This window comes from Leptosomus discolor, chromosome 2 (genome assembly GCF_034619465.1).
Source record: "Leptosomus discolor isolate bLepDis1 chromosome 2, bLepDis1.hap2, whole genome shotgun sequence".
Lineage (NCBI taxonomy): Eukaryota > Metazoa > Chordata > Aves > Leptosomiformes > Leptosomidae > Leptosomus > Leptosomus discolor.
The window spans coordinates 52,266,480-52,291,137 of NC_141392.1; the positions used below are offsets into that span (position 1 = coordinate 52,266,480).

At 45.7% G+C, this 24,658-nt stretch overlaps 1 protein-coding gene across 2 annotated transcripts in view; it reads right to left on the reverse strand.

The window, feature by feature from the left end:
- The window catches only part of SLC22A3 (solute carrier family 22 member 3), a 32,290-nt gene extending 18,195 nt beyond the window's left edge, over positions 1–14,095 (reverse strand). For both annotated transcript variants that reach the window (XM_086461068.1, XM_009949969.2), the window contains exons 1-2: positions 13,682–14,095; positions 1,211–1,314 (exon numbers count right to left, since the gene is read on the reverse strand). In XM_086461068.1, coding sequence (XP_086317194.1) covers positions 1,211–1,314; positions 13,682–14,095 — 518 coding nt within the window. The remainder of the gene's footprint in view (positions 1–1,210; positions 1,315–13,681) is intronic.
- Between the last annotated feature and the right edge of the window lie 10,563 nt (positions 14,096–24,658).

A 24,658-nucleotide genomic window follows, 5' to 3' on the forward strand; every position in this document is an offset into this window, starting at 1 on the left:
AATTCATATGGGACAAAAATCAAGGTCCATTCTTTTGAGTGCTGTCAAGGAGACAAGATCTAACAGTCTGGCTGCAGCACGTTGCCCCAGTGCTATCAATGTAAACATTCATAGTTACATGGTAATTACGTTGTGCTTAATATACAAGTACTCCTAGACATATATATATTTTTTTTTTAAATAATTAGCTGTAACGTCTCTACTCTTACACAGTCATAAGGTGCTAGTATTACAACTGCCCAGCCAGACACTGGGCACAGATGTCTTAAGTTAGTCAGTGTCATGGCATCTTTTCCACTTTATTTTTCTCTTAGTATATCCCTTGGAAAGATGAGGTTTTCCTTGAAAGTACTTTCATTTGCTAGTTCAAAATTTGTTATCTGACAGGACATTCCAGATAATTCTGTAAGTACTCCTGCCTACAAAGAAATCATACTTTAAGTTATTATTACTATTATTACAGATACCAAAGAAAAATACAACAGGCAGAAAGAAAGTACTTTATGAACTGCGGAAATGTTCTCTGCCATTGAAATGATCGGTGGTGCTCTCAGCCAGCGCACAGGTTGACTACTGTTAATTATCGGCACAAAGCACAAACTAGGCTCCCTCCTTTACTCTAAGAGCAAGGTAGAGCTTATGAGAGCTCCCCACTCTAGGGCAGGCTGGCTGCTCAAGTCTGAATATCACCCACATCTTTTCCTTGGTATTTATCCAGCTCTAAGAGAGTTGAGGACCGGCAGGAGGGAGCTATGACCTTGGGTAAGTATATGAGGTCTATCTTGTGAATGGAGAGAGTTACCATACCAAGTCCCTTCCTTCTTACCTCGAGGAGCCGCTTTCACCATCTATGGTGCCTATTAAACATCCTCCAGCAAACACTAGTCCATAAAACTCCTCTGAATGCTTCCTTTTCATTTCTGTATCCTTCTGCCCTTCCTGGGTCCAGATTTACACAGAAAACATCGGAAACCACAGGAAAAGCTCTTTTCATGACATTTTAAAGTCCAAACAGGATCCGTAAGTACTATCGCATGAAGTTTCCAGCCCAAAAGGAAGCTTATATTGCCTGGGTTTTGTTCACCCAGGCTGGGGATGTTTATCCAAAGTGAATTAAATCTCCAAAATGCTGGTGCATGCTTATTGCAGGTGACACTACAAGCGATTTCACCTCCAAACAAATCAAAGGATAGCAGTGCTTATACAGTACCTGTCTGCAGCGTAGCCCAGGGTGAACGCGCCAGCCAGAAACCCCAGATTGAGGATGGCCTGTGAGAGATCCAGCATCCAGGCATTGCCGCACACAAGGTTATACTGCGGGAACAAGGGAGAGGCATAAACACCTCAGATGGGTCATTCATCATCCATAGGGCAAAACGTTACAGAAACTGTGTAGGGCCAGGTGAGACAGGGAAGGGAAAGTTCAAATATGCTTGTTCAACAGCAAGCACCAGTAGGCCAGGGAAGGACAGCCATAGCAAGCACTCTTCAAGCTACCATGAAGACAGAAAGTTTCTCCTTGCCAAAAGGATGCTGTGTTTCATACATTAGTTGTCCAGATATGGAAAACAAATTTCTCCTGCAAATCAAACACAACACTGTTAAATACGTTGTCAAGGCAAAGCTGTGACTTTCTTTAGTGCAGAATAAGACTGCACAGCTACAGCCAATGAAAACATCAGCTTATAGGAATGGTTTAAATATTTTTTTAGCGCCTTCTAGATAAAAGCAAAAACATGTGGTCTCTGAGGAAACTGAAAACAGATCTCAGATCAGTTTCAGACACACTGAATATGTATTTTCTTGGTGTAGCTTTCTCAGACTTTTCTGTTCCTTATACTGCGGTAGCCATAACTCCCACACACGACGTTACATTGGTGCCTATCTGAAGAATTCATTAACGCAGACGGGGAGAGGGGCAATGAAGGGAAGACAGAAGTGGATGAGAGGAAGGAAGATAAAGAAACCAGGAATTAAAACTAAAATGAAACAAAAAATAAAGTAGTTATCCAGACAGCATGTCGTTGGAAATTACTTTAGAGGTTCTTTGAGAATAAAGAAATACCAACTACTGCCTGCCAACTTCTACAGACCTTATGGGAGTCGGGAATTTTTGGTCCATACCCAGGGTAACCTTAGGAACAACGTGGCTTCAGGAGCAAGGGAAGCCACAGATAATAGCAGTTGCCAACATTTACCCTAGAGATACCCTTTTGCTTTCAGGCACGAGCTGTAAGAAATCTTTTCATTGCTGACAAGGTGCTGGTTGCCGAAGCACACACAGTGTGTCACATTTGTGCTCACCAGCACGATGTACCACAATACCAGCGCTCAAACAGTGTGCTTGGATAAGGTGGCCACAGGGTGGGTTAGAGAGAAGATTAACAGCCTCTTCTGCCACTCATAATTCTCCAGACTCTGAAATTTAGTGCTGTGAGCCCAAGCTCTGTCTTAGCCCCTTCACATGCTGTAATGCCCAGCGAGTGTTGCCTGGGCTTGCAATTTCAGAGGTGCCCACACAGGAGATACAGAGGGCATCCAGAGTTGGATTTCACTAAGACTGAATCTGGAACCAAAAATCTGAAGTAATACTCATAAATGTTTATTTATGTATCTAAATAAGAAACCATTTCTTTTAATATTCTGAACTCCACACAGGTGCCATTCACACTCATTTCCATGGGCTATTCTTCACTTTTTAAAATGAAGCTTATCAGTTTTGATTACAAATGTACTATTAGCATTGTCACTGATAGTAACTACAGCAGAATCATTGTTGTTAGTTACGATGATTTTACTGGAAGACTAGGATTTGGGTTTGCTTGTCGCTTTTTGTTTTTCTTAAAGCTGCAGGTCTTGGAATTTTGTGACTGAGAGCTGCAGTTTCCAGCTCTCACAATTGTGAAGAAATACTTGGCTAGTTACCTCATAGTTCCCCAGCCCAATAGATATCCTACCCCCACTGACTTCAAACAAAGTCATGGTTTTGATGTCAACCCCATTACTCTGGAGACCCTGACTGGACACCTTTCAGCCCAACCAGGCCATCAGCATCTGGCTTCTACTTCTGCAAATCTTGAGCAAGAGATGCAGAAACCTCAGCTTCCTCTGAGGCGAATAAAACCTGGTCTCAGCTGTCATACTCCAGGACTATTGCAATGCAATGTTTTCCTAAAATAGCCTGAACATGGACCAGCACTTTCAGGCTTCAAATGCTGCTTAACCTCTTGCTTCTTGAAACTCCAGCACCCCGGCAAATATTATCAAAAGATGCAGCTTTGGAAAACAGATTTTTTTTCAAAAGAATCACCATTAAAACAAGATTTTAGAAGGCAATGCAGTTGACTCTGCTGATGGCAAATGTTGGGGGTCTCAAAGGAGCATCTGCAGCCAACTATACAGGGCAACACACCTTACCAGAGGGCTAAAAGCCAGCTACAAGAAAATATTGGCTTCAGAAGTGTGCTGCTGAAGTGTAACGGAAAAGGAAATAATCACATGAAAAGACAGGCAGAGAGGGCAAGCAGGAAGAGTGGCTTCACATGAGCTCAAGGAAAACTCTCTGACTTAGCCAGAGCTGTACTCAGCTAGATATCTCACAGGACACATCTCTGGTGCAGGTCCCCCACCCAGGGCCCATACTTAACACAATGGCACTGCCATGTATGCACCATGGAGACCATCTGGACAGTTGCTGGACTTGTATATGCATGGAGATATATATATATATATATATATATTGTTTGACTGGTGGGTCACTGGCGTGGCTTCTCTGACCAGCTTGGCCCGAATTTCAGGTGCAGATGAGACATTCAGGTGCGGAATGTCACTGTTCAGCTGAGCATTTGCACCGTGCAGCAACAGCTCTCCCAGGACTTCAAAGCACAGCACAGGTCTTTCACTCTCCTTGCCTGTCTCACCACATAGTTACACTCTTCTCTGTGGGTTTTTGGTCAGACCAGTGCCAGCAGGAGAGACTCCACACTCTGCTATGCGGGTGACAGCTCTAGTGAGAACTCAAAGCCCAATGACACAGGCTGTTTTACAAAATGCTGTGTTATTTCATATTGTTTCCTACCAGTGGCTTCAGACCTGGCTGTGATGTGCTGGCTCTTCCCAGCCATTTACAGCAATACAGTGTGACACAGGTCAGCTTCAACCTGCAACTGTGCTCCAGCTTTGAACACTGTTGTACACGAACCATCACACCATTATTTTCTGCTTCCAGTAGATGCTTGTGAAGTGATTCTGGGAGAACCATTCCCCAGAGAGGCAGAGAGGAGCCCTCATACCTCTCTCCTAGCAGTCTCCAGGAATAACAGAGGGATCTGAGCCCAAGGTCTGCAAGAGTGAGTCAGCTACCAGTGGAGGTTACCTCACAAGCGGCTTGGCTTCGTGAAAGATGAACACCTTGGTAAGAGATATCAGGCTGATTGATAGATCAGCAGGGAGGGCTTCATACAAGACCAGGTTTAAGAGTGCTTTACTGAATTGCCCAAGTTAGAGAGCAAAACATCCTCCGACACTTGCGATACTGTTCCTGAAGAAGCTGGTCATGAGAGAGGACTACCCCTCATAAGACAAAACAGCCAGGGAGAGAATGGGGAAAGGAGTAAGAGCACTATTGCCTTGCCAGAAACAGCAACAAATTAGTGTGAGAACAAAACCATTAAAGCAATGTCAAAACGAGATGATGCTTTCCAGACACAAAAATCTGTAAATAAATCTTTGTAGATCACTTAAAATCCACCCAGCACTAATTTCTTTTGTCACCTGCAGAGACCAAACCCCGGATTTCTAACACCTATAAGCTGCATTGGGATTACAGCTCTACCTGAGCAAACACACCAGGTTTCCCAAGACCCGGGAGGCTATCCTGGCAGCCCAAGTGATGGTAAAGGGAGTGCCATCACGGGCAGTGCTGGGTGGCCGGCTGCCCCTCTGGAGGAGAAGCATGCTTTCCACCCTGCCACAGGACGGTGCTGGCCTGGCACCCTCAGCACACTGCAGAGCCGCTGTCCCAGGAAGGGCACCTGCCCTTCAAGAAGCAGAGGGAAAGCTGCAAAGCTACAAAGGTAGGTGAGGGGCTCAGCTCCCAGGGTGGTGGTGGGTGGCTCTGCTGGGCAGTACTGGAGCCATGCCCAGGCAAGCAGCCAGCCTGCACAGAGCTGCCAGGAGGGACCAGTTCCAGCACCCGCTGCAGGCCCTGGCCTTCAGGATTTATACTTTTGATCCTTTTTCAAAGGGTATATTTATTTTTTAAATAATTTGATCCCTCTTTACTGTAAACAGGCAATGAATAAGCTGTCGTGAAAGAGGGAAGGAGAATGAACTCATGCCAGAAAGAGAGAGGGGGAAATTTCGTTGCCAGAGAGGACTGTTTCATCCAAACAGCAATTTCAGATGATTTAGGTGCCAGGTGAAACTAGCTCTTGGCTAACAATAATAGTAAAATATTTTAAATATTATGGGAAATAGGAAAATACAGAAAACTTCTAAGAAACTATGAGCTCTTTCTGAAGAGATTAGTGACAATATCCTAACTGTACTCTCCTATGTTAATCCTGCACTGTGTTATTTTCTAAGTATTTACCTAACATTTAAGCCATCAGCCTGCTAATGTCTTGCTTTTCATTTGCAAACATAACCTTTAGAGAGAAATGTAACCTTTCAAAAAGAATTATACACCCTGCAGAGAGGGGTTTTTTTTGGTCCAAGAGGCCTGTCAGACCCACATCACCGTTTCAGCTGTGACCTGGTTTGGTTGTGCCTGATAGTTATCCCCATCTGCATCACTTGGAGGAAAAGCATCTGCATCTGTTTATCCACGATTTCAGCCTGTCTCCAGTTAACCAGTAGTCCTCCTATACGACACTCCCCCAAAACATCTCCTCTATTCCTTGCTAGCGGCCTCCTCAAAAGGCAGCAGAGTGTGCCTCCTCCTCTCTGTTTCTGAAGAGTCATACGCCTGTCCATACGTGGGCTGATATTTACCCTCCTACTACACAGGCTGTTCCTATACCCAGGCAGATATGGTCCATGTTGTGAGAAGCTCATTGACCAGGAGCACTTCCACGCAAATATCTGGTGGCATCAAGGAGCAGAAGACCTACCCCTGTCAGTAAGCATCTCCCACTGTGAGAAATAAGAGATCCCATTCCCTGAAAGTACACTTTCTTCTCGTAACATACCAAAAAAAATCCCAGCATATGATCTTTAAATGTCACAGACTACCCTCACGCGATCCCACTTCATTTCCAAATTGGTAATATGGATAATCAAAAACTCTAGGGCTCTCTATCTGTCTGGACCACAGCTGTCTGACTTTTTGGTTTTCTTTGTTTTCTTCCTGAGCGTTCCAGTTTGGCACCTCCAGGGAAGAAGAGCTATAGCTCATATCAATTGAAAATAAGCTGCACAAGAGATGTGATGCATCATTGCTGAGCATCACACAACCCTCGGCAAGCTGGAACCTGGATGAGGTTTCTTTTCAGAAGCGTCACATCTACGGCTGCAACAGCATACCCCTGCTGCTGCAAAATTTGGGACATATTCTGGAGAAACAGTTGGGAGACGTTGGAGTGAAGGGAGTTTACAGTCCTGTCCTCCCTGTGCATTTGTAGGTGTCTCTGTCCACAGTGTCCTCACAGCGCATATCTATACTGTGAAGCAAACATTTCTGCTTTCACTTGAATAAGCTCACCCAGGACAACAGAAAGGGAATGACAGCATGTCCTGTGTTCAGTTCCCTTTCCTCCATTGACTTGGAATTTAGTTGCTAAAACATTTATTGCAGTGAGGGGGGAGGGATATGGAAAAAAAATGAGGGCCTTAGGGGGTTTTGCCCCTGATCTTAAACCTATTTGCTGACCTGTATAGCGCTGGTTACACCTAGACTCTGTTAAAACCTAGCTAGCAGGCTCCTCGTTGCAATCATTAAGTGGATGAACAAGCTCAGCTGGCCAGCTCCAGCTAAGGGCACATCCTCTTCCTCAGCATTGCCGTGCTCCCTGCTAAGCCCCTCACTGCACAAGTGAATGCACCCAGCACAACCCTACAACTCATCTCTGCATTCGGTGCCGCACTTGCCTGCACAATTGCTATCCACTGTGTGACAAAAAGCATTATGTGCCTGAACACAGCCTCCTTCCACTTAGGGAGTTTACTAAAAATGGTTGTGCTGCTCAAATTAATAAACAATCCACATCTGCACTCCTTTCCTCTTAGCCTTGGCAATGAGCTGCCGTTCTGAGCAGAAGTGAGGTGCTGTGAACAGAGACAGGCGGCAGGAACCAGCTCCTTCAGGACATCCCCCTCTACAATGTCCTTAACAGACTGAGGAAAATCAGTCCCTTCCACCCTGACAGCCTTGCAGTACAGGCAGCCATACATCCCTGTGATGAATGCTTTCCTACCTGCTAGAGACTTGAACATCAATGTGAAATCCCAGTGCAGATTTACAGTAGCAGCGGTGTGGCTGGAAGGAACTGCGCTGGTGCACTTTGCTGATCTCTAAAGCAGCAGCAAACCGCCTGAGTGAGATTTCTTCCAGAGAAGGAAGAGGTTTTGCACTGGTTCCCATTGTGGAGTAATGTCTATAGAAAGGAGTGGGATCTGGCTGAGACGGGAACAGAAGAAATGCTCGTACATGACTAAATGATTTGGAACACGGGGCTGTGGCAACTTGTCATTTCTTCATAGCTTTGGCAGAAGGCAAACATTTTCCATTTTAGTTTGACATACAGACTAACCACAAACCTGTAATTCCTGGTAGTTGAGAGGCCTTTAATCACCAAGCAAGTCCTCAAACACCTCAGTACACCTGTCCCTGTAGAAATGCATTACTTTAAATGACAACATGTTATTAAAAGCTCCTCAAAATGTAGCAACTTTGAGTAGGAGTTTGGAAGCACTTTACCGCCTGTTACAATTAAATTTCAAAATGATAGATGAAACTCTGTTCAATAGAGAGATCTACAGTGATTCCCTAGCCCAATTACAACAGCATATTGAGAGCCACACTCCACACCCCCCGCCCCCCCGCCCATTTTAAGTGGCATTCATACACATGGCCAGAGGCTGGTTTACCCTTCCACTACCAGTGACAAACAATTTAGGGCAATATTCATCATTTAAGGAAACCTGGGCAGATGCAGACTGTTGCTGCATGTCCTTTATTCGTTGCTGGGCAGCTCTTCTCTACCTCCCCTGTCCTTTGGGCTGTCAAACTGCTAGCTTTCACACATCCTTGCTGCAAAAAACACCCTGCGAGCACATACAGTGGAAAGGGAGAGATTACCTTTTTTGCCTCTTTCTGTCAAAGCTGCTGTCAGAGTGCTATGAGACTAAGCAAGGACACTGTCCTTCTCCATGTCCTGTTTCCAGCTAAGCACTTAACAGGACAAATGGAGACAGCCTTTACTGTGGCTCAACATCTGAGGAACAGCTTAGCTTTGAAAACTTTGGAGGTTTCTTTCCTGTGCATGGCCCAACGCCCAGCTGGTACCTTTGTGTCACTGCCACTCAGATCGCCTGGACTCATTGGGCATCCTAGGACAGAAGACTTGTTCTGTCCTTCCTTTTTTTCTTATGTCTGTCCATGGCCAAAGCAAGAGGGAGACAGAGAAACTTACTGTCTCCTAAATTAGGGAAAAAAGCAGCTGTCCTGAAAACAATAAGAAAAACCAAGGCCTGAACCCTCAGCCAGTATCAGCTGGCTCAATGGCAGTGACAGAAATGTAGCCCCACTGGCATAACCCGTGCAAGGAACTGCTCCAGCCCCTCTCATACAGGGAAAGCTTAGAGCTTCATAAGAAATTCAGCAATTGCTGCTCCCTCTCTCTGCTCCTCTGTCTACCCTTTTTTCCTTTCCCTCCACTACATAATATCAGTCCCACCATGACGGTGGAAATAAGACAGGGTACTTCCATGCCAATAACAATAATCTTACTAGATCAACGCTTTGAGGGTGAATCACGTTGTTTATTGCCTCAGAGGAGGACAGCAAAAGGACTAGCTCTGCTTTCTCCACCCTGAGCTTGACTGCCGTGTTATCGCCTTCTCTGAGGGACTGTAAAAACGATGAGACGAACATTATTGCTTTGCTTACAGGTTTCTCTGCAAATGCTGACTGACTGTTATTTTCTGAGACAGCTGGCAAGCAAAGGAGTAAGATTTATTCCCAGCTGGTGCAATAGGATACATTCAGGTGTTCATTTGTCTGCCTCAGATGTCCCTCTTTGGCGATAAATTGTTGCCAGGTCTTGAAATGACATCATATACAGCATGAAGAGTTGCTGCAGACAGGGCGTATTGGAATCAGTCCCTTCTGTTGAAGCCCTGCCAACATAGGCTGCCAATAAGCCTAAAATATGCCAGCTGTGCTGTAGCTGCTGATGACCACGTAGATGTCACTCTTCCTTTCACCCGCCACCACAGGCCCTTCAACCCGCAGACGTGATTGTAATTCATGCACATGCCTCTAGGAGTCATCGCTACCAAAAATGTCTGAATAAAATGGCCATCGCTTTACAAACTATCACCAGCCGCCCTGTGGCAGAGTGCTAGACTTTCTCCACTGGGACAAAAGTACATTGCGTCAAACCCCAGCAGTATTAAAGGTCAGTGACTCAGTCTTCAGCACAGGTCCCTGCAAAAATTAGGTTTATTAACTTCTATATGTCCTGGGTATGTGTGTCCCTCACAACGCTCACCTAGCAGGAAATGGCAGGCAACACACTTCCTACTTCAAGTGTGTGACCTGGGCTCCCTTCCAGACCCCTGGACCAGAGCATGAGGCTGCAGCCCCCCCTAGTCCACCACAGGCCCCCAGCACCTCTGCTCTTCCTCCTTCTCCATCTGCTGTGCAGAAAGGCCACCCTTTTCTGCCCTCCTCCCCTGTAAGAGGTGCTGCTGTCACCAGCTTTCCCTCCGGAGCAGTGCCAGACACCTGCTACGACCAGCGTTATGTCAGATGGCATCACTGGCATGAGTCAGGAATGGATTTAGCTCGATAATTACCTCCTCAGTCTCTCTCTCCAAGCAAAATCTGAGAAGCCACTGGGTTCCCGTCCCGCCGCTGACGCACACAGCCACATCTTCCAGTTTCACAGGGAGCTGTGCAATATCCACCAAACTAAATGTGGGCAGATTACACCAGGCTAAGGTCCTCTGCACAGATCCACCACTTGCAACACCATTGCATCAGAGGGGTCACTGCCAAGTTTTACACATAAGAGAGGACTTTACTGACACATCAAAACCTTTACATCATCCCAGCTCCAGTTTTCTCTATTTTAATTCAGACACCACAGTGCTGGACTGTGAGTGCAGCACCAGTGGACAACTCCCTCTCTGATCTGGATTACCCTCGTGGAAAAGCCTGACCTAAAGCAATAGAGCACAGAGACCCTGAGGCATGTCACTGCAGAAGTAGGGACCTCCTCTCAGAGCCCGTTAGACATCAAAAGAAGATTTTAAAAGTGAATCTTTAACAGTGCTCTGTGACCTGTCACTAGACCAAGCTAACTGGCTTTGCTATGTGTTCCTCCTGTGACGATTTTTTAACAGATTTTGCTCTTCTCCTCAAATGCTGGAGGAAGAAAGTCCTGGTACATTCTCCCAGCACCCTGCTGTACCCCTGCACTGAGACTCAGGAGTCCCACAGCAGCAGGTGATGCAGCAGGCACTCCAGGTGCTGCTTACAAAGCAGTGGGTGCTTTTCATTAGTCCACATTCCCCCTTTTTCCTCTGCTTCCTTCTTCTGATGCTGCTGAGAACGCCTCTGCAGAAGATAGCTATCTAAGATGAGAGAGCGGCCAGTGAGCAGCATGCTTCAATCATGCACAAATAAGATCAGTGAAGTCGGATAATGCAATACCATTCATTTCACAACTCCTTATAAATCAATCCCTCCAGCCATATGATCTAGCTTCTTTAGGGTGCTCAGAACTGATTGCAATAGCTTGCAGTTTGGCTGCCAGACCTGCTCTGTGATTTGACATCTTTTTCCCGTGAAGGCTTTACATGCCTGCCTTTGCCTTCTGCCTCCCTTGCCATGCCGCAAATCCAAACTAGATCTGTGCTTGCAGTAGGCCTGGAAGAACTCCTTCAGCATCCTGACTTTTTTTTTTTTTTCCCCCCTTGTCTCTCTTTTTCCCTGAACATACTCGGATTGTCATATAACTCATCCTTTTAGCTGTGTCTCCATGGTCACTTCCATTGTTGATTCAGCCAGATATAAAGTGCCAGGAATCTTAAGACAGTTGAAAGAAACAGAACTATTTCTGCACACACAGACAAAATGAAGCATTTACAAGTAGACACATGAGAAAAGATGTCTTTGGTGAGCTGATTAAACAGGGAACAAATCTGCTTAAATTGAGTCACAATTTGTTAGAGCCTCAGCTGAGCAAAAGGAGACTAAATCTGGGATTTAAATTGTCTTTGCTGGATGTATAATGCATTCATAAGATATTAAGCTCCTTTTAATAGCTGATCTCAAAGTAATTGAGCAAGGATATGTGTGCCACAAGTTGCCATTTTGGATGAAGAAACGGGTCGTCATAGGATGTGATTTATCTGGCAAATGTTGCAAAACTGGGAACAGGACACAAGTGCCACAGGTCATGGCCCAGCACCCTCTAGCCAAGGTGCAACCAGCTGCCAACAGTCCCTCTAGGAGATGAAGTGACATTGGTGATGGGACCTGCTGCCCAGGCACAAGGGACAGCCTGTCCCTACTTGCAGACTGTTACTCCCTAGTTTTCCTGATGTGCACCTTTAGAAGCACAGGTAGGGAGTGCTTCCCCAAGCATCCCTTCATCCCTCCTCCCTCCCCCGGCCCTGGGGGTCTCCCCAGGAGAACTGGGGGAAAAGGTGCAAGTAGATGAGATTTGCCAGAGAACAATGAACCTTTCACTGCCGTTTATTGCTGCAACACAAACACTGGTTTCATTTTCTCTTAGCTGTACCCTGTGGCCAAGGGCTGCTGGAAAATCACAGTGGCTTTGCTAGATACACAAACTGCTGCCATAAACAGACTCTGAGCACAATTTTATGGACACAACTTACATGTTTTCACATACAGCAAGGCTGAAGGGGAAAAAAAAGGAACAAAAGAAAAGAAATAATTATATTTTTATTTTTAAGCTCTGAGGGGAATGGTTAGCACAGACTGCCCGGGTAAAAGACACCATGACCTAACCTCTCGCAGACCCTCAGCAGAGGTACCTTGGAGGCAGCAGCATAACCTTCCCACCACAGCCACACACCCCACACACACACCCCACAGCCCCCAGTTCACTCCAGAGACAGGCTGTGGCTCCCAGGCATGTTTCACCCTCTTGCCCACCCAGCCCGGGCTACCACTGCCAGCATGGGCAGAAATAAATCATTCCCAGGGATCAAAGTGTGACACCAGCTCCCTGTGTGTCACTTGCAGCCCTCCAAGCAGCCTTAGTTTTAGCAATCACACACAAAAGCAAGTTCTGAAGCTTTGCTTTAGGGCTAACCATGTGCTCTGATTTATCTTCTCATGAGCATAGATCCTGGCTAAAGCTGCTCAGGTCAGATATGGTGCTCAGGGCACAGAGCTGCTGCTCTCAAGAGCCTGAATCCTGCAAGCAGATCCAGCGATCCCAGCTGGATGGGGGAAGGATGGTGAATTGAGAGGTCAGGATAGTCACAGCTTTTCAGTTCAGTGTTTGCTCAGTGCACAGTTTTCCTGCTTTGCCCTGCTGTGTGTTTCAGAGGGCCCAACTCCAGTGCAAGCACCCAGGTAAAAACCGCCGATGAAGGCTCATGAGACAGGTAGTAGCCAGAGCCCACGGTAGTGCCGACACATTTTGCAATGCACCTTGATGATTTCCTACCCAGCCCCTCTAAGCACACTTCATATTTTTCATCACCGCACCGGTGACAGTTACTGTCAGGATGACCTTAAAATACACACTCCTAGTGTGCATCGTGTGTGCTGGAGCCAGATCACAGCACATCACAGCATGATTACAGATTACACAGTGGATCTCCTAGGAAAGCATCTTAAATGGCCTTTTGCAGCCTTTTTAAAAGAGCCACTACATTTGACAGTGTGGTAATAGTCTGAGGTTCTCTGACACTGAGCTTTTGGGAAAAGCTGAATGACAGCTTTTTTTTTTTTTAGTAAGCACAGTTGTTTCTGCTGACTTCTGCCAGATCTCCAAAGGGCAGTCTATCACCAGGTTTTTTTATTACCTGCAGACTTAAAAGTTCAGTACTGGAAATACAGTGAATGGATAACATACACTGATCCCCAGATCATCAAGTTGTCTGTCAGCTATACTTGGAGATTACACCACCAAGGTTGCTGGCCCAAAATTGAGCATCAGAAGCCTCAGCTGCAAGGACTTAACTCTTTATTTTAATCCAGCATTCGTTTAGCAACAGAGCAATCTCTGTGTGGGGTGTTTGGTTTTGTATGGGGCACTTGGCTTTGGAGAGCCACCCTTCAGATAAGCTCATTTTTCCCTAATAGCTTGACACTGGCACTTAATCATACTTATTGTCCCGATTTACTTATGACTTGAAACGAAACAAATCCAGAAAGGAAAACCAGTCACCAAAGCCATGGTAATCCCATTTCACTGCTGCAATCCCACACCAGGACAGAAGCCACTGATTAGAGGATAGGGATTTTCCTTACCTCGCTGACGATGGATAAGTGGGGCTGTTTATACACCCAGTTATCATGGCATGTGGCGAGCCGCAGGTTGCCCTTGCTGCGATTGCCGTAGTGGGCGAGCGGGCTGGCACAGCTGACAGAGGCGTCCCATGCGATGTCCAGCCTCTCGCACTCCCCGCTGGAGGACCCATTCCCCAGGTGCAGGGGCAGCACTGTAAAGTTTCGTTCCTCTTCCAAAGTCCAGCCACATCGTTCACTTAATTCAGCTGCCCCAGGGATCCTGCACCAGTAGTTGTCCGGTGCCTGTCCAAGGAAAACCACGCTTGCGAACAGAGAAGAAAAAGTTATGCCTGTCTGGCAAAGAAGAAAAAAGACCCTCTTTTGAAATCTTCCAAATTCCCCAGCTTCCTTCAAAACCTCATCAAAAGATGGCATTATGTGAGGTGGTCTGTCCACTTGCAGCAGCCCAAGAGATGGCAGAGTTCTCTTTCACACTTCGCATCAGCTGATGGCACTTCCTATAAACGTGACCGTCTCGCCTCCCCTCACTCCTCTCTTCTCATGTGCACATACCCACGCTCACACACAGACACGTGGGTGTGCAACGCCGCCGGTAGCATGAGTGGAGCCGGCACAGGGCGAAGCTGCAGGCAGGCATGCAAGCATGCGCCCAAGCACACACGCGGGGACTCAGGGCATGTCAAGTGGCTTGGGGCTTACGCACAGCCGGGGAGGAGTGCGATCTAAAGCGCACAAACATATTGTAGGAGAGAAGGGGCGTGCATTTCCTATTCATCCCGAATGTTAAACAGATTATGTAATAAACCCAGTTAACTCCTTCGGGGTGGGCAAGCTTCAAATGCCAGCTCTCACCAAGGCTGTGATAAATTAATAGGTGTGAGGATAAAACAGAAAGTTAGATGGGAAAGGGTGCAGAAGCTGTTGCAAAAAGCAGCAGTGAGTGATGCAGCCTCTCTGTGGGATGGCAGGGGCAGGAAGAAAGTTGTTTTAAAGAGAGATATAATGTTTTTCCTTCAGCAAATATGAATGAATACTGTGGCAGTGTATAACTGCTTCTCCAAAGCGCTACTTTTCCATCTGTACAGATTTAAACTTTCTGTAGTGTAAATAAATTAGGCTCACAAATTGCACCAGTCCAAAATCCAGGATTATATTTTTAAAGTTGGATCTACCTGTTCACAAAGGCCTTGTATGACCTTGTTAATTTTAAATTCAAAGTCTTCCAAATATTTAAAAGAGAAACTACTAGGCTTTCTTCCTCAAAAATGAATGGAAAACGAGATGCTTCACTTTTTTGTTCAGCTGTTTGCTTGAGTGGGAGAAGAAGGGAAGGGGAAGCCAGGAGCGGGGTGCATTTTGTGTACATGTGAGCACATCTTGTGCAGAACTCCCTGAATCAAATCAGACATGCAACAGTAGGTGTTTTGCACTTTGTTCAGGATCATGAGGTCCACGGCCACTCTTTTGTCTTGCGAGAAGGAGCATGGGGACAGCACCTATCAAAGATGTGTCCTGCAATACCTTGTCTCTGTTTACCTACAGCTTTGACCATGGGTGTCTATGGTTTTGAAGCAAAGTATAATTTCTAAAACAGTTAGATCCAGACCAAGGAAGGCTTTGATTACTATACAGATTATCTGACATGGACTTTGTAACAGAAATGAAAATTAGTGCTGTGTGGTGAGCTCGGTCAAGATGCGGGTTTCCAGGTAGGTGCGCTGCTGTGCTTGCATCACAAGATGATTTTAGGGGAATTTGTTTGAGTCCTGGTTATGCTGGTTTGCAGTAATCAAGCTTAGAGGCCATGAACCATCATCTCTGGGTCCAGGTTTGTGCCTGAGGAGATGGGTCACTGTCTGATGGCTGGTTTCAAAGAACAGAAGCTCTTTTATCCCAACAGGTCTAACTGGGGGATCAATAATGCTCAGATGTCAAAGATGGTTTATCCTGGCAGCTTCCAGTGACTGGGGAGGAGATTGCCTTGGTAGTGACTGCCACAAAGAGAAATAAATGGGGAGAGCGCCTTACAATCAGCCTGTGTGCTGCTGTTGCAGCTCTGCTGGAGGGTGTATTAAACCTCCACCGCTCCTCAAACCTCACCCCAATAAAAAATGTTACTTTTATCCCTGTTGGGTATTAGCTCAATTCTAAATCATGAGGGTTCATCCCCTGTAAGCCATGTACCAATGTAGCTGTGCTCAGCATTTTACTTGTTTCAGAAAACCATTAGTGCAACTACCATGGCCACCTCTTTGCTAATCAGTGGAGCTAGACCAGATTTGGTTGAGTGAGAATTCACGTCACTATCGCAACATTGCTTCTGGAGCTACTTCCTTTCCCAAAAGAAAGCATGGTCTAGTAGCTGGTTGTCAAAATTTCACACATCTCATTCATTATGCTCTTGTCATGCACAGCATGTGCATTGCAGTCTACCAGATCAGTAACGAGAAAACCTAGCAGCTGAGAGAGATCAGTGCTAATGTCATGGCGGTGGACGTCTGGAGTCTTCCAGACTTCCAGTTAAACTGCTGGTCATACAGGTGAAGACGCATTCAGTAAAATCCGTTCATCTGTCTGGCATAGGTGATATCAAAGTGACCTTGGTTCTTTAGTGTTCACCCGTGTTTTCATTTCTCTGTTCAAAAATTGCTTATCAATATTTGCCACCATGTCAGTGTTCTGCAAGACTCCAATTTGTCAAAGAAATCTAAAATATCCCAGTGACAGATGCATGACAGTGTGCATATATCCTACAGTAAAGAATTCCCAGCTTCCACAAGGTTTTCCTAGAACTTCAGCTCTGCGTGCTGTGAGAGCTGAACTCGTCTAAGGGTGGGAGGATGATGGGTTTGTATACAAAGCCTGCAACTGTAACCTCTTGAAAGAATGCCTTGAAATCTTTGAGAATAGATCTCAGGGTCAAACTAGCGTTTTAAACATTTTGTCCTATACATACAGTGAAAAATTATGCTGTTTGATGCTGGGAAAGAAGCAAGGGAAGAAAGAGACAGGGAAGATGTCGACTGATGAAGAAAGCAGAAGCAGTAAGAACAGATGCAGAGAGGAGAACAGAAAGAGGGAGGGGGAAGAGTGGGAAGGCAGCATCCAGGGAAAAAGCAGAGGCAGAAGCGGTGATGAAAGGGGAGCAGAGGAGAAAGAGATATAGAAGTACAACTAAACTACAATCATGAGCATCTTCAGTTGGAACTCTATTTAGAAGCCCAAATGTCACAGCTATTTCAGAAACAGAATAAGAACTATTTAGTCTAGAGAGGAAAGCACATATGCTCCTTGTACACTCATGGGACTAGACTACCCATTATATATGTCTGGGTGAGAGCATGAGACATTTGGATCAATAGCTGCTCTGAATCCTGGTAAGTTACAATTTTACTGCAACATCCTGGATGACCTTTGCCAGTGCTTCAGACAAATACTTTAAAACCTTGAAGTCCTTCTTTGGGATGCTATAAGCAGGGGGCAGTGACATCAGCCAGTTTGCAGACACCTGAGGGCACCATCCTACATAACAGCACCATTTCTGTGATAAAGTTATGCAGAAAAGCATGAGCTAGGTTTTGATCTCCTACAGACACATGCCTCTTGCTAAATAAAAGAGGGTGCAGAAAGAAGCTTGGGCAGTGATCATCCACCCTGCCTTTTATCTCACTGTTTGATGCAGCTTCATTTTGCACCAAATATTCCTCCCCCAGACAAATCTGCTGTAGACTAGACAGCACTAAGCAGCAGGATTGTAAACCAGTCAGCACCACATCATCCTAGGACCAGGAGACTGCCTACACCAGTCTTATCTCCAGCTCTCCATGCCAGGAGAAGGGACAGGGATCTCTATAGCCCTGCATTTGGGGATTATCTGTACCTCTGCTAGACGGTGACCCCATAGCAGAGACTGTCACAAGGAACAGGGCAGTAGCAGCTCAAAGTATGTTGCACAGCTCTTAATGGCAAAGCTTGGTTCATAGCAGAAGATGGCAGGTCCTTTCATCATTCTTCACTACTCACTTCACCATTCATGTACCTTCCAGCTGCATCCTGCAGGTTTCACTATCCTGTGCAAAAACCATGCTGCAGTGCAGAAAATGCCAGCACCAGAAATAATGCATGTTCATAGGGCTCACGTTGCTACAACACATCTTGTTAAGAAGCCAGGCTGGAAAGGACATAGGAGCTCGGTTTTGAAGATAAAACAAATAAAGGATTTTTTGAGACTTTTTCATGGGGGTGATTAGAGATGTTTATGCTCCCCTCTCCCACACATGGTACAATCACATTCCAAGTCAGGACACTAAATTACATACAACTTTTTCTCTGACAGTTCTTGTGTTTTGGTTTTTGTTGCTGTTGTTTTTTTCCCTTCACTTTATTAATCTTTCTTCTTCCTCTCACCACCCACTTTCATCTTCTTCTTTTATCTCCCCCTTCTTCTTCTTCCAGATTTCCTCTTTTTCTTGCCAAAAGGTGGCAACTCTACTCAACGGAGTACGGCCTTTCCCAGGCCTCCAGATCAACTTAGTGAGCTGCAGGTTAACTTTGAGACTTGGGAAAAGTCAATTCCAGTCAACAGGGTTTCCACCCTTTGGCAATCCATGAAAGCAATGCACAATGTATTATTCTCCCCTCCCTCACTATTTCCATGACCTTTAGGCTATTTTTACCATCTTGGTTCCAAGAATAAATATAAATAAATGTATTTCTAGGAACTGTAGAGTACAGCATCCAGGGGGATCTGTACTCATCTCTAGGACAGCAGCTGAAACAGCAGAGGAAAATGGTGACATGGGGAGAGAAAGGAAAATTCAAACAATGAAGAAAAAGTGGAGAATGAAAGGAAAAGCAAAATAGGAGAAAAGAGCTTCCTGTTTCTCTCACAGGAGAGGAAAAAATACCCCAAACCAGACCAGTAGCAACCACACCAGCAACAGTCCATACCTCTGTCATTTTGAGCATGTGTAGGTAAAAAACTTACAGCAGGGGAGGAAGCCATCCTCTACCTGCAGCCTGTGCTCATTCTCACACCTTTTTCTCACAGCTTTTCCTCACGCTTTCCTGGTGCAGAGGGTGGATAACACACAAAGTTTAGGTTCTCACAGCCCCTGAGGCTCCTGGAGGCTCATCCCCACCACAGCCAGCAGCAATGACTCCCTCCCCACTGCCCCACATCTCTCCTTGCATGGGCTTTTTCTGTGGGGAGAAGCATCCTCTGCTGCAAGGATAATGGGATCCTGGTGGGTCTGTGTTTTCTCACCCAAACCCAGTGCTGTTTCACCACCGTGGCGCTTGCACACTGCTCCTCTTTGGCTGTTGGAGAAGATCAGGTGCCATGCATTTGGATGCATGCAGATAGCCTGTGTCTGTTGCCCGCTGACTTTAATCCTACTCAGGGAAAGCAGCAGAAACCTGTGGCTCTCCAAGCACATCTGGGAACACCTGTTTGTGAGGATTTCAGCTCAGTATCTGAGATAGGCTGAGGAACCAAAAAAGCTCAGCAGCTCGTCCAAGGCCAGCTGAAGGAAGGCCAGCTGAAGGAAGGCCAGCTGAAGGAAAAGCAGTTCCTACACACACATTTTTATAGTCTATATGTGGCTTCCCTCATCCTTTTCCTCTTCACCCGGTCACTCTGGAGGCCAACAGAGGGGCTGCACTGGGCTCTGCCTTCCTGTTCAGATAAATATGCCATAATCCCACAGCACATTTGTCAGGACCCTTGCTAATGACTTTGAATAACTAAGCATTTCGGCCTTGAAATAAGACAAGTCAAGTTCACCAAAGGTTATTTCACACAATGGAATGAACAAGGGATATTTCCAGAGATGGGTGTAATCTCCTGATAAAACAAAAACATCCCCCCCATGTTATCAGACAGCTGTGAATCGCAAGCTAGCTTTCTCTCTCAGCCGCACCTGCCTCAAGTCCTGCCTGGAAAGATGGGGGCAATCACATTAGTTTTGTTTGGGATTTCTCATCGTTGCACAGCCCTCACCTGTGACTCAGTTTCTGTCAAGTTTGGAAATAAACGTTTCTAAATACAAAGAAAAGGGCTTTGTGTGAAGTTTCCAGCCCTATTTCATGAAAATAAATGTGAAAATTTTAAACCATATCAAGGAAGCTGTCAGTGCAATGAAGTCTTCTGTGGGTGCCACTCACTAGCTGTCTGCTTCCCTAGCTGTTTCTGAAGTGGAACTTTCATTAAAAATTTGTTCATAAAAAAAATTAGTTGGTGTTGTATCAAATGTTCCCAACAAGCCTTTTTTTGTGGCATTGTTTTTGCATAACTCCTATTGCTGAGGACTCTCAGGATCTTTGAAGACCACCAATAAACTGGTCAGTGTAATGAAAGTGCTATCATTCATACATATGAGACAAAGGTAATAGAGCAACTCTCCTAGACCACAACTGTCCATCTTATGGACAGCTTTGTGTATAAGCAGCATGACTTGGTATAGAAGACAATTCAGGTTCAAAATACTCCATGAGCCTGAATAGCTGGTTGATCAAACTCCACATGGGACAATTGATATACATTTCATATTCATGCAAAAAATTATTTAGTCTCATCAAATTCCTGTTTCTGGCTTTCTGAGATAATAATAATTTTTTTTAACCACACCTGAAAAAGAACCGAGGTGCAGCTCTGCAGAAAATAAAAACAGGAGCAGGGTAAATTCAGAGCAGCAGCAGAGACCCAGTGCATTCCAAATGCACCAGCGAAAGTCCAAGTCATCCTGGAAGGATGGATGGGAACTAGTAATTCCTCAGTGCCTTTCTCTAATCTTCCTGTAGTTGTTTTTGGAAGCGCTTAGTGGTAACAATCTATTTATAGTTGACTCTGTTTTCATAGTCTATCTCTGCTATAATATTGTGTCCTTTGTCCAAAATGTACAATACCAACCCAAAGGAATTCTTCACAGCTGGTTTCTCACCTCTTGCTTGATTAGCATGCCTTATTAATAGGAAGAGGGACCAGGCCACTTTCATCAGGCCACTTAGCTGGGCACACGTTCTCGCTGCTCATGATACAGCACCTAGCACACTACTTAAAATGGGCATTTTTTGGAAATGTGGACCTACTACATAGTACTTCAATTGCTCAGTAGTTGCAGTTGCTTTAATGCTTACTTGCTTTTAAATGTCAGTTTATTTATTACACAGGACTTGTTATATTTTACCTTCCCTAGTAAATGCTCCTGAGTGTATTTAAGAAAAAAATACAAAGATGTAAATATCTGATCTGGAGATGCAAAGGAAGAATGATTCAACAAACATTCAAAAATCAAGAAACTGTGTACTTTGGTCTGAGATCCCAAAATCCTGAGCAACCAGATGAGCTGAAACAAAGACCAGTTCAAGCTGAGAGTTTCTGAAATGGCTGCATCATTTACATCCATTTTCCCATTAAACAATCCTGCAGTGACTGGATGAAAAGTCTAACACCTGCACAAAATAATGCAGCTGGCGGAGGGAGTCCCTGAGTTGGTTGCTGTATTTCTAGCTGAACTTTCAATCATGAGGGTCTACAGACCAAGCCCATACCTTAACAGAGGATTCTATGTAAGAGGAGTGCAGGAAACTCAGACAGGTGGACCCTAGTAGTGTCACCACAATGCAAAGTATGGTGGCAGGTGGAAAGCTGGAAGGCATCATGTGCAAAAGACTGTTCTTCCTACTGTAAGGTTGCTCCCTTTGGCAGTCAGTCTCAGTATAAGATGTGCAACCCTTGCCTCAGCCCTTGTAGCTGTGCACTAGCCAAGAGCTGGGGCTACTGAATGATGAAGTGACATCATTACTAACAGACAAGGGATGGGACCACATGCTGCCCAGCTCCGTGCTGGCCACTGCTGTTGCAGTGGAATAGGGAATTGGAGATGTCTTGGAAAGTCTGAGGCAGTGTCATCCACTGCCATGGTGGGTGGCCTTCCCTGGAGGCAGGCCCACTATCAGTCCTCTGGGGCAGCCAGTACTTCCAGTCCCACATACCTCTCCTCCACGCTAGAGAAAACATACCCCTACTAATGGGCAAGTCTGGCAAGCTGGTAATAACAAAGGAGAAGGCTGAGATACTCAATGACTTTTTTACCTCAGTCTTCACTGGTAATCTCTCTTCCCATACCTCTCGTGAGGATGGGCCACTGGGGGAGCAAAGTCTCTCCCACTGCAAAAGAAGATCAGGTTTATGACCACCTGAGGAACATGAACATATGTAAGTCTATAGGACCTGACGAGGTGCATCTCAGAGCCCTGAAGGCTGATGTAGTTGCCAAGCCACTCCCCATGACATTAGAAAAGTCATGGCAGTCAGGCAAAGTCCCTGGCATCTAGAAAAAGGTAAACATTGCACCCATTTTTAAAAAGGATAGAAAGGAGGACCCTGGGAACTATCAACCTGTCAGCCTCACCTCTGTACCTGGGAAGATCATGGAACAGATCATCCTAGAAGCTATGCTAAGGCACATGGAGGACAGGGAGGTGATTTGGGACAGCCAGCATGGCTTCACCAAGGGCAAGTCCTGCCTGACCAACCTAGTGACCTTCTATGGTGGAGTGACTCCATCAGTGGACAAGGGAAGAGCTACAGATATCTTCTGTCTGGACTTCTGTAAGGCCTTTGACATGCCTCCCACATTCTTCTCTGTAAATTAGGGAGACATGGATTTGATGGGTGGACTGTTCGGTGGATAAGGAATTAGTTGGATGGTTGCATCCGGGGGTAGTGATCAACAGTTCAATGTCCAGATGGAGATCAGTGACAAGTGGCATCCCTCAGGGGTCCATACTGGGACCAGTGTTCTTTAATATCTCCATTGATGACATAGATGGTGGGATAGAGTGCACCCTCAGCAAGTTTGCAGGTGACACCAAGCTGACTGGTGCAGCTGACATGCCTGAGGGATAGGATGCCATCTAGAGGGACCTAGACAAGCTTGCGAGGTGGGCCTGTGTGAACCTCATGAGGTTCAACAAGGCCAAGTGCAAGGTCCTGCACATGGGTTGGGGAAATCACCAGTATCAACACAGGCTGGGGGATGAAGGGATTGAGAGCAGCCCTGTAGTAAAGGACTTGGGGGTACTGGTGGCCAAAAAGCTGGACATGAGCCAACAATGTGTGCTCACAGCCCAGAAGGCAAACTGTATCCTGGGTTGCATCAAGAGAAGCGTGGCCAGCATGTCGAGGGAGGTGTTTCTCTCCCTTTACTCCACTCTCATGAGATCCCACCTGGAGTGCTGTGTTCAGCTCTGGGGCCTCCAGCATAAGAAAGACATGGACCTGCTTGAGCAGGTCCAGAGGAGGGCCACAAAAATGACGACAGGGCTGGAACACCTCTCCTGTGAGGACAGGCTGAGACAGTTAGGGTTGTTCAGCCTGGAGAAGAGAAGGCTCCAGGGAGACCTTATACTGCAGCCTTTCAGTATTACTTAAAGGGGGCCTATAAGAAAGATGGGGGCAATGTTTTTAACAGGGCCTGTTGTGATAGGACAAGGTGTAATGGTTTTTAACTAAAGGAAGGTAGATTTAGACTGGATGTAAGGAAGAAATTTTTTACAATGTGGGTGGCGAAACACTGGCACAGGCTGCCCAGAAAGGTGGCAGAAGACCCATCCCTGGAAACATTCAAGGTCAGGTTGGACAGGGCTCTGAGCAACCTGATCTAGTTGGTAGATGTCCCTACTCACTGCAGGGTTGTTGAAGTAGATGACCTTTAAAGGTGCCTTCCAACCCAAACTAGTCTAGGATTCTACGACTCTATGAGATGAGGAGACTGGGAATGAACCAATTTCAGTGAACAAGCGGTTACCAGACTAACTGCCAGCTCCTTGAAACTTAGATTTAGGAGATTATTCCATAGATGACCTTTATGAAAAGGTTATTTAGAGGATTCGTTCACATAGTATTTTTAGCAAAACAATAGCTGAAGAAAAGCAAAAGGGATTTACTTTGTGTTTGTTTAATAATCAAAACCACCAATCTTACCATGTAATTTCCACATATGCATCAGCACAGCAGCTGGCACCATCCTGACCCCTCAAATAGCTACCCCCATTCAGCGCTGTGTACAACAAGAAACCGCTACTGGGCCACAGAGCCAATGGGATGTTTATGCTCCTGCACAGCGAGCAGGCACAAGCACGGACCTCATCCTCTCCGCATCTTCTGCAGGGCTGCAGGCTTCACCGCCTTCCTACAGGGATGAGGGGAAGCAGAGCCCATCCCAGCCCTGCAGCCTATCTGGCACAGGCTGGCAGAGCAGGGGTGCAAGGTGATTCATGTGTGAGAGCGGTTTGTGCACCCAAGGAAATCTGTCTGTTACACACCTAATGCTTTGCAGGTCCTGGCTTTCACCCTCTCAGCCCTCATCCCAGCTTGGTAGGGACTTAAAGGCATCTTCATCAACCTCCATCCTCTTCACATTCTCCAACTGGATGGCTGACAATTTTGTAACAGATAGGGTACAACTCGGCACAACTAATATGGGAAAAAATATCTCTCATCCTTTCTTTCAGCAATATGATTAAAATGGCAATTTATTCTAAAACACCAGGAACACTTCTTTCACTTTTTTTCTGTTAACAGCTTTTGCTCAGAGGGGTGGCACTAGCTAAGCAATAAGTCAGCTTTTGGCAAGGAAGGCACTTGTTTATCGTCTGGAAGTCTATGGTCTTCCCAGCTAATCCTTTGTTGATTTTTCTATGTTCAGAGAAGTTTCTCCCTTGGTTTTCCCATCACGTCATGCTTTATTCTCATTTTATTCTGTTCCACCTCAATTTTCCCTCCTCTGGGGATGAACCTTTCAGGTAATTCCAGTCTTCTGAACAAATCAATAAACTTGGAAAACACTGTGTACAGTATGAGAAATCCCTCCTTCTGCTACTCTCCTGTTCCATAAAGCCATCAGCCCAGAGGGAAACACTGGTCTTGCGACCTACATAAGGAGGTCTAGGACCTTGCAACCACAGTCCCAG